The 12,151-nt window shown below is 46.0% G+C and overlaps 1 protein-coding gene across 1 annotated transcript in view; it reads left to right on the forward strand.

The window, feature by feature from the left end:
* Nucleotides 1-1,751: 1,751 nt before the first annotated feature.
* The window catches only part of TMEM201 (transmembrane protein 201), a 37,625-nt gene continuing 27,225 nt past the window's right edge, over nt 1,752-12,151 (forward strand). Inside the window, exons 1-2 of the mRNA XM_044282034.1 lie at nt 1,752-1,899; nt 7,143-7,263. Of these exons, the coding sequence (XP_044137969.1) occupies nt 1,805-1,899; nt 7,143-7,263 (216 nt within the window). The 5' untranslated portion in view covers nt 1,752-1,804. The remainder of the gene's footprint in view (nt 1,900-7,142; nt 7,264-12,151) is intronic.

Below are 12,151 nucleotides of genomic sequence, written 5' to 3' on the forward strand. Positions count from 1 at the left end.
CCAAAACGGATCAGTTTTGCCCTAATGCATTCTGAATAGAAAAGGATCCGCTCAGACTGCATCAGTTTGCCTCAGTTCTGCTTTGGAGACGGACACCAAAAGACTGCTGGCAGCGTTTTGGTGTCCGCCCGACGATGCGGAGGCAAACGGATCCGTTCTGTCACACAATTTAAGTCAATGGGGATGAATCCGTTTTCACTGACACAATAGAAAACGGATTCATCCTCTATTGACTTTCAATGGTGTCCAAGACGGATCCGTCTTCGCCATGTTAAAGATAATACAAACGTATCCGCACCAAACGCGAGTGTGAAAGTAGCCATTATCTACAGCGTGTCAATGTATGCTGCAGATCTCCACCATAGATTTCACCCAATGCACAAAGTGGCCAATCCAGAGCAGAATCCCCAACGCTACGTTATCCCCCATCCACAGGATAGGGGATATCTATTAGATCAGTGAGGGTCATGAGGATGAGGGCTCTGCCCCCAAAATGAATGGAGCTGCCGGTTGGGCATGCACGCAGCCGCTCCATTGCTTTTTATGGAAATTTCAGAGATAGGCCTCGTGCACACGACCGTTGTTTCATTCCGTGTCCGTTGTTCAGTTTTTCGTGATTTTCTGCGGACCCATTGACTTTCAATGGGTCCGCTGAAAACTCTGCTAATGCACCGTTTGTCATCCGCGTCCGTGATCCGTGGTTCCAGTCCGTCAAAAAATATAACCTGTCCTATTTTTTTCACCGAAAACGGTTCGCGGACCCATTCAAGTCAATGGGTCAGTGAAAAAACGCGGAGGCACACAAGATTGTCGTCCGCGTCTGTTTTTTTCCTATCATTTGCATGACAAACTTGACTTAGATTTTTTTTTTACTTTCCTTCATGTCTGGTGATCCTCCAAAAATAAAGGAAGACACACGGAAACGGATCACGGAACCCCATTTTGCGGACCAGAACACAACGGTCGTGTGCATGAGGCCATAGTGGAATGCTGCACTTGGGGAGCTCTACGGAGCACGGCGCCGCCATTCTCGTGATCGGTGGGGGGTCCAGTGGTACAACCGAGGATAACGTGGTATAACCGGAATACCCCATCTGCTCTTATTTTCTCCAAAGCGTTTGGATGAGGTTTGTTTGCGGTTACTGTAATGTGGTGCAAATCCACAGAACCCACCGGTGTGAGGCCAGAGGCACATTTAGAGGGGTTGTCCATGCTAAGAGAACTGAGTCCAGAAGAGTCAGGGAAGGTACAGGTCCCATGGGCACAAGGACATTACATGGATGCTTCTTCAGGGACCACTGAAACTCCTAATCTGCCATCCAATGACCCATAATCTGATAATCCGGCACGGAGCTGCTGCATAGCGGTTCTCCATCCTACCGAGAAATCCACACTATTCGATAATCCGCCTGTCCCATTCATGCCGGAGTAAAGGAAATGTATGGCAATTCAAACCCACGTCCATTGACTGCCGCCTCGTCACGGATTTCCCTGTCCTGGCGGATGAGTCAGCCGGTCTCAGCACGAGCCCGTGAATCACCTCCCCCCTCCTCACGGCCCCTCGCACGATCTCGGCCTTTCACGACTGACGCCCCCAGAGAACGGGGCCGCCCACGTGTGCGCCAAATTTTAAGCCCACCCACCAAAGCTGTAGGCGCCGCTGTGATTGGCTGCGCGGTGCGGGGAGGCGGGGTTCTTAGCCCGGGTTAGAAGACGCAGTCGTGTTATTGGTTGGCTGGGTGGGGGGAAGGGGCTCAGACAGCGCGAAGCACCGGAGAGCGAAGTCCGGGAGATCTGGCGCCGCATGGAGGACGGGACCGCGCTGCTGCTGCCGCCTCTGGCCGGCCTGACCGCCACGGCCGGGATTACCGGGCTGCTTCTGTACAAGCTGCTCCGGAGGTGAGGAGACCGCGGGGCCGGGCTTTGTTAGGTGAAGTAGGGGGAGGGGGCGTTAACTCAAGCAGTGCCGGACGTGTTCTGAGAGATTTTCCTACCTCAGATAAGTGACCGCTACTAGCGGGATAGTGAGTAACGGAAGAGCAGAGGCCCGGGGGTGACCGGCAGCCTCCATGTGCTGAGGGCAGTGCCCTTCTATCAGGGTCAGGGACAGATATTAGGGTGGTGCCTGAGGCGCAGATTAGTGGGTGCCCTGTGTGCACACTGTCAGTAAGGGGTGGCAGAGCATGGTCTGGTGGCATAGTGGGTGTGTTGTGGGCATTTACATTGTACACTTTCGGGGGTCTCCTTAGGGGTGCAGTGAAGGGGGGAGCCTTGTGTGTGTCTTGCTCATGCTGCAGCCTCCCTACCTGGGTGTCTTCAGCTTTTGCTGTTGTCATTGAGGGTCCGGTCAGAAAGCTGATCCGGTAGGCAGTTCCGCCAGAGTTCACCGGATCCGGGCTAGGCGCATACTGCCCTGTCACCACCAGATCCTCACGCTTTCTGGAATATATTCTGCTTTTTGGTTGGACAAAAAGCGTCCAGGTTCCATTATGTCAATGCGGTCCTGCGGTGAATGGCGGTATGAGCACCGTGGCCTTCCCTCCGCTTTTCCTGACAACACGTTCATCGGTCACGTGGCCTAGGAGCAGCTCATTCCCATAGAAGTGAATGGGGCTGAGGGCGATACCAAGCACAGCCGCTATACAAATGTACAGAACTGTGCTTGGCGAGCCAAGAGAAGGCCGTGCTGCTTAGTGGAGCGCTGTAGCCTTCTCGAACATCTGATCGGCGGGGGTCTGAGGTGTTGTACCCCCACTAATCAGATACTGATGATCTATACAGAGGTTAGTCTGTCAGTATGAAAATGTCTGAAAAACCCTTTTTACACAGTGACTTTATAAAAGTGGTCCTAGGGTACTTTCACACTAGCGGTTTTCTTTTCCGGCACTGAGTTCCGTCAAAAGGGCTCATTACCGGAAAATAACTGATCAGTTTTATCCCCATGCATTCTGAATGGAGAGTAATCCGTTCCGGGTGCATCAGGATGTCTTCAGTTCAGACATTTTGACTGATCAGGCAAAAGATGAAACCACAGCATGCTACGGTTTTATCTCTGGTCCAAAAAACTAAAGACTTGCCTGATTTTTTTCCCATAGGAATGTATTGGTGCCGGATCCGATGTAACGTTACATTACCCTACCTTCTAACTTCCGGTCGCACCGCTAATGACGTGAGGAGGCGTTCCTGAGTTTTGACGATCTGCTCATGAGCAAACAGACAGTTTAGGGAAAATCTCAGTGGAGTTCAGCTGCAGTGTCCCACTGCGCATGTGTCGGAGAGCCTCAGTAGGGAAATATTACGGCCCAGTGCGCAAGCGCAGCTGACTCCAGAACATCCATCCGATCTCCGCGCCTGCGCAGTGTTGGGGTAGGGAGATCTCATGGCCATATTTTCTGATATATATAAAAAAATAAAAGTCTACAGCACTCCTTGAAAGGTGAAAAAAAATTGCTATTTATTCACACGTCATATAGCGCTATATGACATGTGTGAATAAATAGCACATTTTTTTTTCACCTTTCAAAGAGTGCTGCAGACTTTTATTTTAATATATATATCAGAAAATATGGCCATGAGATCTCCCTACCCCAACACTGCGCAGGCGCGGAGATCGGATGGATGTTCTGGAGTCAGCCGCGCAGACCGAAAAAAAGTAAAAAAAAAATAAATGGGATTCTGATCAGTCTTACAAATACCATCAGTTGGCATACGTTCCGGTGACGGGAACTGCTTGCCGGGTCTCTCTGGCGCAAGTGTGAAAGTAGCTTTAGGCACAGGACCGTATGTATTTTGCAGTCCGCAAACCGTGAATCCACAAAATGCCGATACTGGTTGTGTGCATCCCGCACTTTCCTCGCTCCCTATTGTAGACATGGCTGGCAGGTTCTTTATGAGGTTCTGCTGCACAGATGCAGGCTGCAAATGGATGACGTCTGAGTGCTGTCCGTGTTTTTTGTGGCCCTATAGATGTGAATGGTCCTGTGTGCAGAAGGTCCATTATAAACTGAGGAGGGCACTTGATGGCCTCATGATCAGATCCCGCCATATGGAGTCGGTTCCATGAATCCTGTGCCTTTGCCGCCAGTCCTCTGTGTCAACTTCTAACCGACTTCCTCTAGAAACCGAACCAATGTAATTTTATGTGGATTTTCTTTGCAGATTTTTCTCAGTTTCCAAACCAAAAATCTGCCTGCGTGCTTGTGGATTTGGATACAGATTTGCATTGTAAAGCGTGAATTCTGCGCTTGTAATCCGCAGACCTTTGACATGCTGCAGATTTCAAAATCCACACCGCAGGTCAATTTCCGTGTGGGAAATTTTCCACACCTGTGTAGAGGAGTGTGAAAATGTAATCTAATTAGCTGGTGCTGTAATAGCCTAGGTCTACACAACGACTTTTGTCGCGCGACAATTTTTATAATGGCAGTCTATGGTGTCGCGCTGCAACATACTGCGACGCAACAGTCGCAGAAAATCCATTCGAGATGGATTTTTCTGCAACTGTTGCGTCGCTGTCACAGCATGTTGCAGTGCGACACCATAGACTATATGCACACATTTCATGCGGTAACTGTACCAGCGTACATAGATAAGATTTCTAAAATCTTGTGCACATGGTGCAGAAATGTACCCGCGGTGTAGATTTAGAAATTTGACACTTGTCAAAAGTATGTGCAGACTTCACCCTTTGATCTGGGGCCGATCTGCCTCAACGGGTGTTGGTGGAAACTTAGGAAAAATCTGCGTGGAAAATGGCATAAACTACACTGCCATGTGCCTGTGCCCTTCTAGCTAGTAGTACAGGGTGGCGCAGCTTCTGGGCAGTTGTCTTTCCAGCTGCCCAGGGATCTCTCCAGGACTTGAGGAATGTCCTCACAAAGTCTTTGTTTCTTGTCACCCGTCTGTCGGCGGCAGGGAATTTGGGGACCAGTTGCTTCTGCACAAGTGTCTGGCAGATTAAGCCGTACTGTATGACATGGGAGGAACGCTCCAGTTTTCAGAAACAGTATCCAACTTTTCACCACTAAAATCTGCTTGAGGCCCCATGCACACGGCCGTTGTTCACAGCCGTGTGCGGGCCGTGGAACCGCGGCCTGGATCCCTCCTGAGAGCAGGAGCGCACGGCGTCACTGGTTGCTATGACGCCGTGCGCTCCCTGCTGCCGGCACAGTACAGTAATACACTGGTATAGATCGTACCAGTGTATTACTGTACTGTGCCGGCAGCAGGGAGCGCACGGCGTCATAGCAACCAGTGACGCCGTGCGCTCCTGCTCTCAGGAGGGATCCAGGCCGCGGTTCCACGGCCCGCACACGGCCGTGTGCATGGGGCCTGAGGGATTTGAGTCTTGTGCTGATTTTTGAGGAGTTTGATGGTTTTTCCTTCTGAGTAGCGATGGTCCCGTTACTAGAGAGCAGTGTATTGTGAGCGCTCGTCTGGCAGTCCCCTAGTCAGAGCTCAGCTAATCGGTCACATTGCTGACAGCAGGGCACAGCTAAGGCTACTTTCCCACTTGCAGCAGAGTGATTGGGCAAGCACTTCCGATCCGGCATGCAAAATGCAGATCTGTCTTACAAATGCATTGCAAGAACGGATCAGTTTCTCTGGATGTTATCCGGAGAAACGGATTAGTTGTATTTATTTTTTTTTTTCACATTTTTACTAGTATGCGCAGACCGGAAGGACTGGTCCGGCATTGCAGTATTTTTTTATACATTTCAATGTAAATTAATGCCAGATCCGGCATTCCTGGCAACTGATCTGGAATTTTGGACGAAGATAATACCGCAGCATGCTACAGTGTTTCCTTCGTCCAAAACGCTGTTCAGTGACTGAACCGATGCATCCTGAACGGATTGCTCTCCATTCAGAATGCATTAGGATAAAACTGATCAGTTATTTTCCGGTGTTGAGCCCCTAGGACGGAACTCAGCGCCGGAAAAGAATAACGATAGTGTGAACGTTCCCTAAACCACTGTCTGTTTCCCAATCTCCACCAAAATAATTTTGACATTGGCTCTGGGTGTGAACGGGGGAAAAAACATGAAATAATTCTACTAAATCTACATGGAGCGACAAAGCTAGTAGGAAAATAGTTCTTAAAAGGAAAGGGGTGTCGAGTGTTCTGTGAGACTTCCCCTCTAGCCTTAGTGTGACAGGATGAGACGTGACCCCCTACTATGATATTGACAATCACGTCAGACCCCGTAGTACGGGGCTATTACGAAATATTATTTTTATAATATAATGGGTCTCTATGGTGATGGATGGCACTGTATGGCATTAGTCTGAGGCATCCATTAACGCATATGTTAAATAGTTGGCAAAAACATGATGTGAACCCAGCCTAATACTTAATTTGCCTGAGATTGAAATAAAAACTATAAAGTAAAATTAAATTTTTAACCTAAGAAAGTTGCATCAACCCACCAGTTTAAGTTGTCCGACCCCGAAAACAAATTGTAATGAGGGGGAGCCCCTGGGGTCACTTGCAGCTTGAGGTTACATCACCGATGAGGAGTAGTAGGTAAGTTGGACAACCCCTTTAAACAGTGGTCATTTAAGGCTACTTTCACACTAACGTTAATGTTTTCCGGTATTGAGATCCGTCATAGGGTCTCTATACCGGGGGGGGGGGGGAATCTGTTTTGTCCCTATTCATTGTCAATGGGGACAAAACGTAACTGAACAGAACGCTCCAAAATGCATTCTATTCTCATACCAGAGAGCAAACTGCAGCAGTTTCTGTCCCGAGATGCGGAGCAAGACGGATCCATCCTGACCCCCCAATGCAAGTCAATGGGGATGGATCAGTTTTCTCTGACACAATAGAAAACTGATCCGTCCCCTACTGACTTTCAGTGGAGTTCATGACTGATCCGTCTTGGCTATGTTAAAGATAATACAACCAGATCCGTTCATAACGGATGTAGACGGTTGTATTATCGGTAACGGAAGTGTTTTTGCTGAACCCTGCCGGATCCTGCAAAAGCGCTAGTTTAAAAGTAGCCGAAGAATGAAACTTTCTGAGGTTAATTCTTGGCTTTTTGTTGGTTGAGTTGTAAATGGGTCTAATGTGGGCATTTGATAGTTAAACTAATACTTATTGGTGGCGATAGGTGACAAGTTTTTGTGTTTTGCAGGAAACGGCCGACACACGTGAAGGTGAACTGCTGGTTCTGCAGCCAGAACACTGTGGTGCCCTATGGAAACCGAAACTGCTGGGACTGCCCCAACTGCGAACAGTACAATGGCTTCCAAGAGGTAGGAAGTGGCAGCCATGGTTTCTGTGGCTTGACTTCCCTTTAGGCTTGTCTGGATTATTAATAGGACAGAGTGGTCTCTGCTTTAACCCCTTAAGGATGTAGGGAGTACTTCCCGAGTCCTTAAGGACTCAGGGCGTACTGGTACGCCCTAACTTTAAATCGGTATTCCCGGGGTTTAAACGGCTGACACTCTGGTATAAACGGCTGACATCTGTGCGGATGTCAGCCGTTTAACCCTTTCCATACCCTGTATGGGAAAGGTTAACTGTTAAGGTGCGCAGTGTTCGATTTGGTCTCTAGACATTTACCAGCAATAGTGGCCCTGTTAGAAACACACCTTACAGGTGATAAAATAGCGGCACTGGGCGGAAGGAGATGGGCCTCTCACGAATACCATTCCTGCCACTCTATATACTCCAGGGGAATCAGTGTGTATGTTCATAGACAGGTAGACTATGACCCAATAGAACAGCTAATTGATCAAGAGGGCCGGTACATCTTTTTGCACTGCTATTGGCAGGGGCAAAGGATAATCTTAGCGTTTATATATATTCCGCCCCCTTTACTACTACTGTATTATGTAAATTGATGGCATATATTACAGCACGAGAGGAGTGCCCGGTGCTGGTGATGGGTGATTTCAACTCGGTCATGGACACTAAGAAAGATAGGACCTCCACCATAACTAACTACGAATCAAATCTGGGATCAAGTACAGTGCTATCCAGAATCAGTACGGAGATGGCACTGGTCGATATCTGGCGATCCCTTTACGGAAATAAGCAGGTATTTTCTTGCTTTAGTAACACATATAGGTCCATGTCTCGAGTTGATCTGGCTCTCGCCAGCCCCGGGCTTATTAATAGGGTTAAAAAAATGAATTATGAATGTCATGGCATCTCTGACCATAGCCCGGTCATGGTAACACTGGACAGCCCTAAGAAACCAAACCAAAATAGAATCTTTAAACTTAACCCCCATTGGATGACATTGATAAGGGATCTAGATAAGATTAATGAAGAAATAAAACTCTTTTGGAGGGATAATGTTAATTCAACACATATTCATATGGTTTGGGACTCGCTTAAGGCATACCTCCGGGGTATATATTCTCATGAAATCAGGAAACAGAAAAATCTTTTCGCCCAAACCCAAAAAGAAATAGAAGGGAGGCTCAACCGGATAACAAATGAGATTCTCTTTGTAAACACTATAGAAAAACAACTCCAACTTAAAAAGGTACAGGAGGAATATAAACAAAATTTATACAAAAAAGCACAAAACAAAATGTTTTTTTCAGGGTTGAGGAGTTTTAGTGAGTCCGGAAAGCCAAGCAGATTATTATCTATGATAGTAAAAAATCAAAGGGGAGGTTCCAATATTACTGGAATTAGGACAGAGGCAGGGAATATCGTACGAGACCCTGATGACATCCTAAAGGAATTTACTAGGTATTTTTCTACATTATATCAAGCCGGGTCCCAAAATCAGGGAGGAAAAATAGATCAATATTTGGATAATATTGACATCCCTGAATTTGACCAACAAGACATTGATTGGTTAAATAGACCTATACAACTGACCGAGCTACAGACCACGTTGCACTCCATCAAGGGTAATACGTCCCCAGGGGCGGATGGTTTTCCATTCGAAGTATATCGGCAACATGAGGGAACGATTCTTCCCCCAATGTTGAAGGTACTAAATCAATCTTGGACAAAGGGTTCCCTACCCCCCTCATGGATGGAAGCCATCATCACATTGATCCCCAAAAAGGGGAAGGATCCGCTGTTGGCTGCTTCCTATCGCCCTATCTCTCTGTTGAACACAGATTATAAAATTCTTGCCAAATTGTTAGCCAACAGATTAAAAACTGTCATACATAAAGTAGTCCATGTAGATCAAACCGGGTTTATTCCCAAAAGAAATATACAGGATAATATAAGGCGGGCGTTCTTGAACATCCAGACGGGGGATGGGGGGGACTGCTCCATCCTGTCCCTTGATGCCGCTAAGGCCTTTGACAGGGTGGAGTGGCCCTTCCTTTGGAAAGTATTATCACGGGTGAGGATGGGCGAGTATTTCTCCAGATGGGTTCGCATTCTGTACCAAAACCCGGTATCGAGGGTCCGAATTAATGGAGAGTACTCTGCCCCCTTTCCCCTGACCCGAGGAACACGCCAGGGCTGCCCCCTTTCCCCTTTGCTCTTCTCGCTATTCCTGGAGCCAATTGCATGCAAAATTAGAACAGATGAGGAAATATCTGGCTTCGGGTGCGAGGGGGAAGCTGATAAAATTAGTTTATATGCGGACGATATGCTGCTCTATCTGGGAAAGGGGTATATTAACCTGCCCAGGGTTATGGACAGTCTGGATGAGTTTGGATCCCTATCTGGATACGACATAAACTGGGAAAAATCTAAATTTCTCCCACTGAGACGCCCAGTTCCACGGGGCCACAATTTTCGGGTCAGTATATTGACCCCAGCAGACTCCCTACTGTACCTGGGTATCCAGATAGGGACCAAATTGGAACACTATTTGAAACTGAATATAATCCCAATAATAGATAAAGTTAGGGAAAAAATTAGAACATGGCTAAAGCTCCCTATATCACAAATTAACCGAATAGCGCTTATTAAAATGACATTATTACCAATGTTATTATACGTTTTCAACGCCAGTCCAATCACGATAGAAGACAAGTTTTTCAACAAGCTAGAGACCCTCTTTAATGAACTTATTTGGGGCCGCAAACGAGTTAGAATTAAGATTCAGTATCTGTATAAAGAAGAGGGTGGAATGTCCATCCCTTTCTTAAAAGGATATTATTTAGCTGCCCAACTGAGATGGTGCGCTAAGAATCGGAGGAATAAATGCATCTGTCTTCTTTTTGGGGAGCATTGTAGACCATGGTCGGATCTTTTTCATATTCTTGAAACCGGTATTCTTAAGAAGAAAACAATAACAAATCCGTTTTGTAGAATGCTCGGGTATATTTGGCAACAAATTAGAGATATGACGGGCATATCTGAGGCAGTTCAGTACACCCCACTGTGGGGGAACGCACACTTATCACAAGTTATGCAATTAGGTCACGCTGCATATTGGGAAAAAAATGGGATATATTTCATTGCACAATTTTTTCATCAGGGACTGATTAAGCCCTTAAATGAAATATTACCAGACATTATATTAGGATTTATTGATAAATTTCGATATGAACAACTACGTCACGCTATACAATACACGGAGAATAAGAATTATTTGAAGATAGTAAGGAATACTTTTTTAGATTTTTGTTTTGACATGACATTTAACAGCTCTATATCACATATAGACGCTAAGTTTAAATATGAATACACAAAAACGATCACATTTAGGGGTGAAGCTAAATGGGAAAGAGATTTACATAAAGGGGAACCTATTATCTGGAATACTGTGTACAGAAACATTAAAAGATCGACCGTCTCACCCGCTCATGCATGGATTCTTCTGAAAATTATACACCGTCTCTATTATACACCAGCATTATTGCATACCATTTATAAAGATAGGAAACAGAACTGCTATAAATGTAACAAAGACAGAGGAGATTATAAACATCTGCTGTGGGAATGCCCAGGGATAAATGAATATTGGATAAAAATATTTCGGAAACTGCAGGACCTTTCCCCAATGAAATACCAGGCATGCATTGATTATGCCATTCTGGGTACACTCCCAGAGACAGACGAAAATAAAACAGAGCAGATACTGTGGTTTCGGGGCATTGCACTAGCCAAAATAATAATTGTGAAACATTGGGGCACCATGAAATACCCCAGTTTTCAGGAGTGGTTGGAGTGGATGAACAGAGTTAGGCAGTATGAACACACCCTAGCCCAAACAGCACGGAAAAAGGCAGCCTGGCTGCGGATCTGGGGTAACTGGAAACAATGACAGTCTATGTGGGTACAGCGGTTTTGTGGAGGAGAAGGGGGGGCCACTGGCAATTGGAAACAATAACAATGTTAAAGATGCAGATATGGCAGCCCCGCGGAAAGGGGGGAAAAAAAAAAAAAAAAAAAAGGGGGGGGGTGGAGGGGGGAACAGGGGGGGTTTATAAATAATTAAAATGGAAATTTAGTACAGGTTGAGATGAAACCATCTCTGCACTCTCACTTTATCTCTTTTATATTGAAATGGAAGATTGTTGTACATTAATCTTTTTTGGAAAATAAAATATATTAAAAAAAAAAAAAAAAAAAACTGTCAGGGAGCTCCCTCCCATTGGGGGGCTGCTGTGCCTTTGCAGCCCCCCGATGGAGAGGGATAGAGCCCCCAGACAGCCCCGTCCCTACCCTTCCCCGTCTGCGAAGTTGTGGCAGACGGGTAAGGGTCCCGTGGCAACGGGACGCCTTCTCAGGCATCCTGCTGTCCATGGTGCTGAACAGATCTGTGCTAAAGGCATAGATCTGTTCAGACAAAGTGTAAGTAAAATACAGTACAAAACACCATATACTGTACTGTATTATACAGACATCAGACCCACTGGACCTTCAAGAACCAAGTGGGTCTGGGTCAAAAAAGGGTAAAAAAAGTTGAGATAAAAAAAAAAAAAACATTTATCACTGAATAAAAATTAAATACACTACACATATTAGGTATCGTCGCGTCCGTAACGACCTGATCTATAAAACGGTCATGTTACTTTCCCCTGGTAAAATTACCACATGATCTAACCTGTCAGATGAATGTTGTAAATAACAAAAAAAAAGTGCCAAAAAAGCTATTTCTTGTTACCTTGCAGCACAAAAAGTGTAATATAGAGCAACCAAAAATCATATGTACCCTAAACGAGTACCAACAAAACTGCCACCCTATCCCCTAGTTTCTAAAATGGG

The sequence above is a fragment of the Bufo gargarizans genome, chromosome 2, assembly GCF_014858855.1.
Source record: "Bufo gargarizans isolate SCDJY-AF-19 chromosome 2, ASM1485885v1, whole genome shotgun sequence".
In the NCBI taxonomy this organism is placed as follows: Eukaryota; Metazoa; Chordata; class Amphibia; order Anura; family Bufonidae; genus Bufo; species Bufo gargarizans.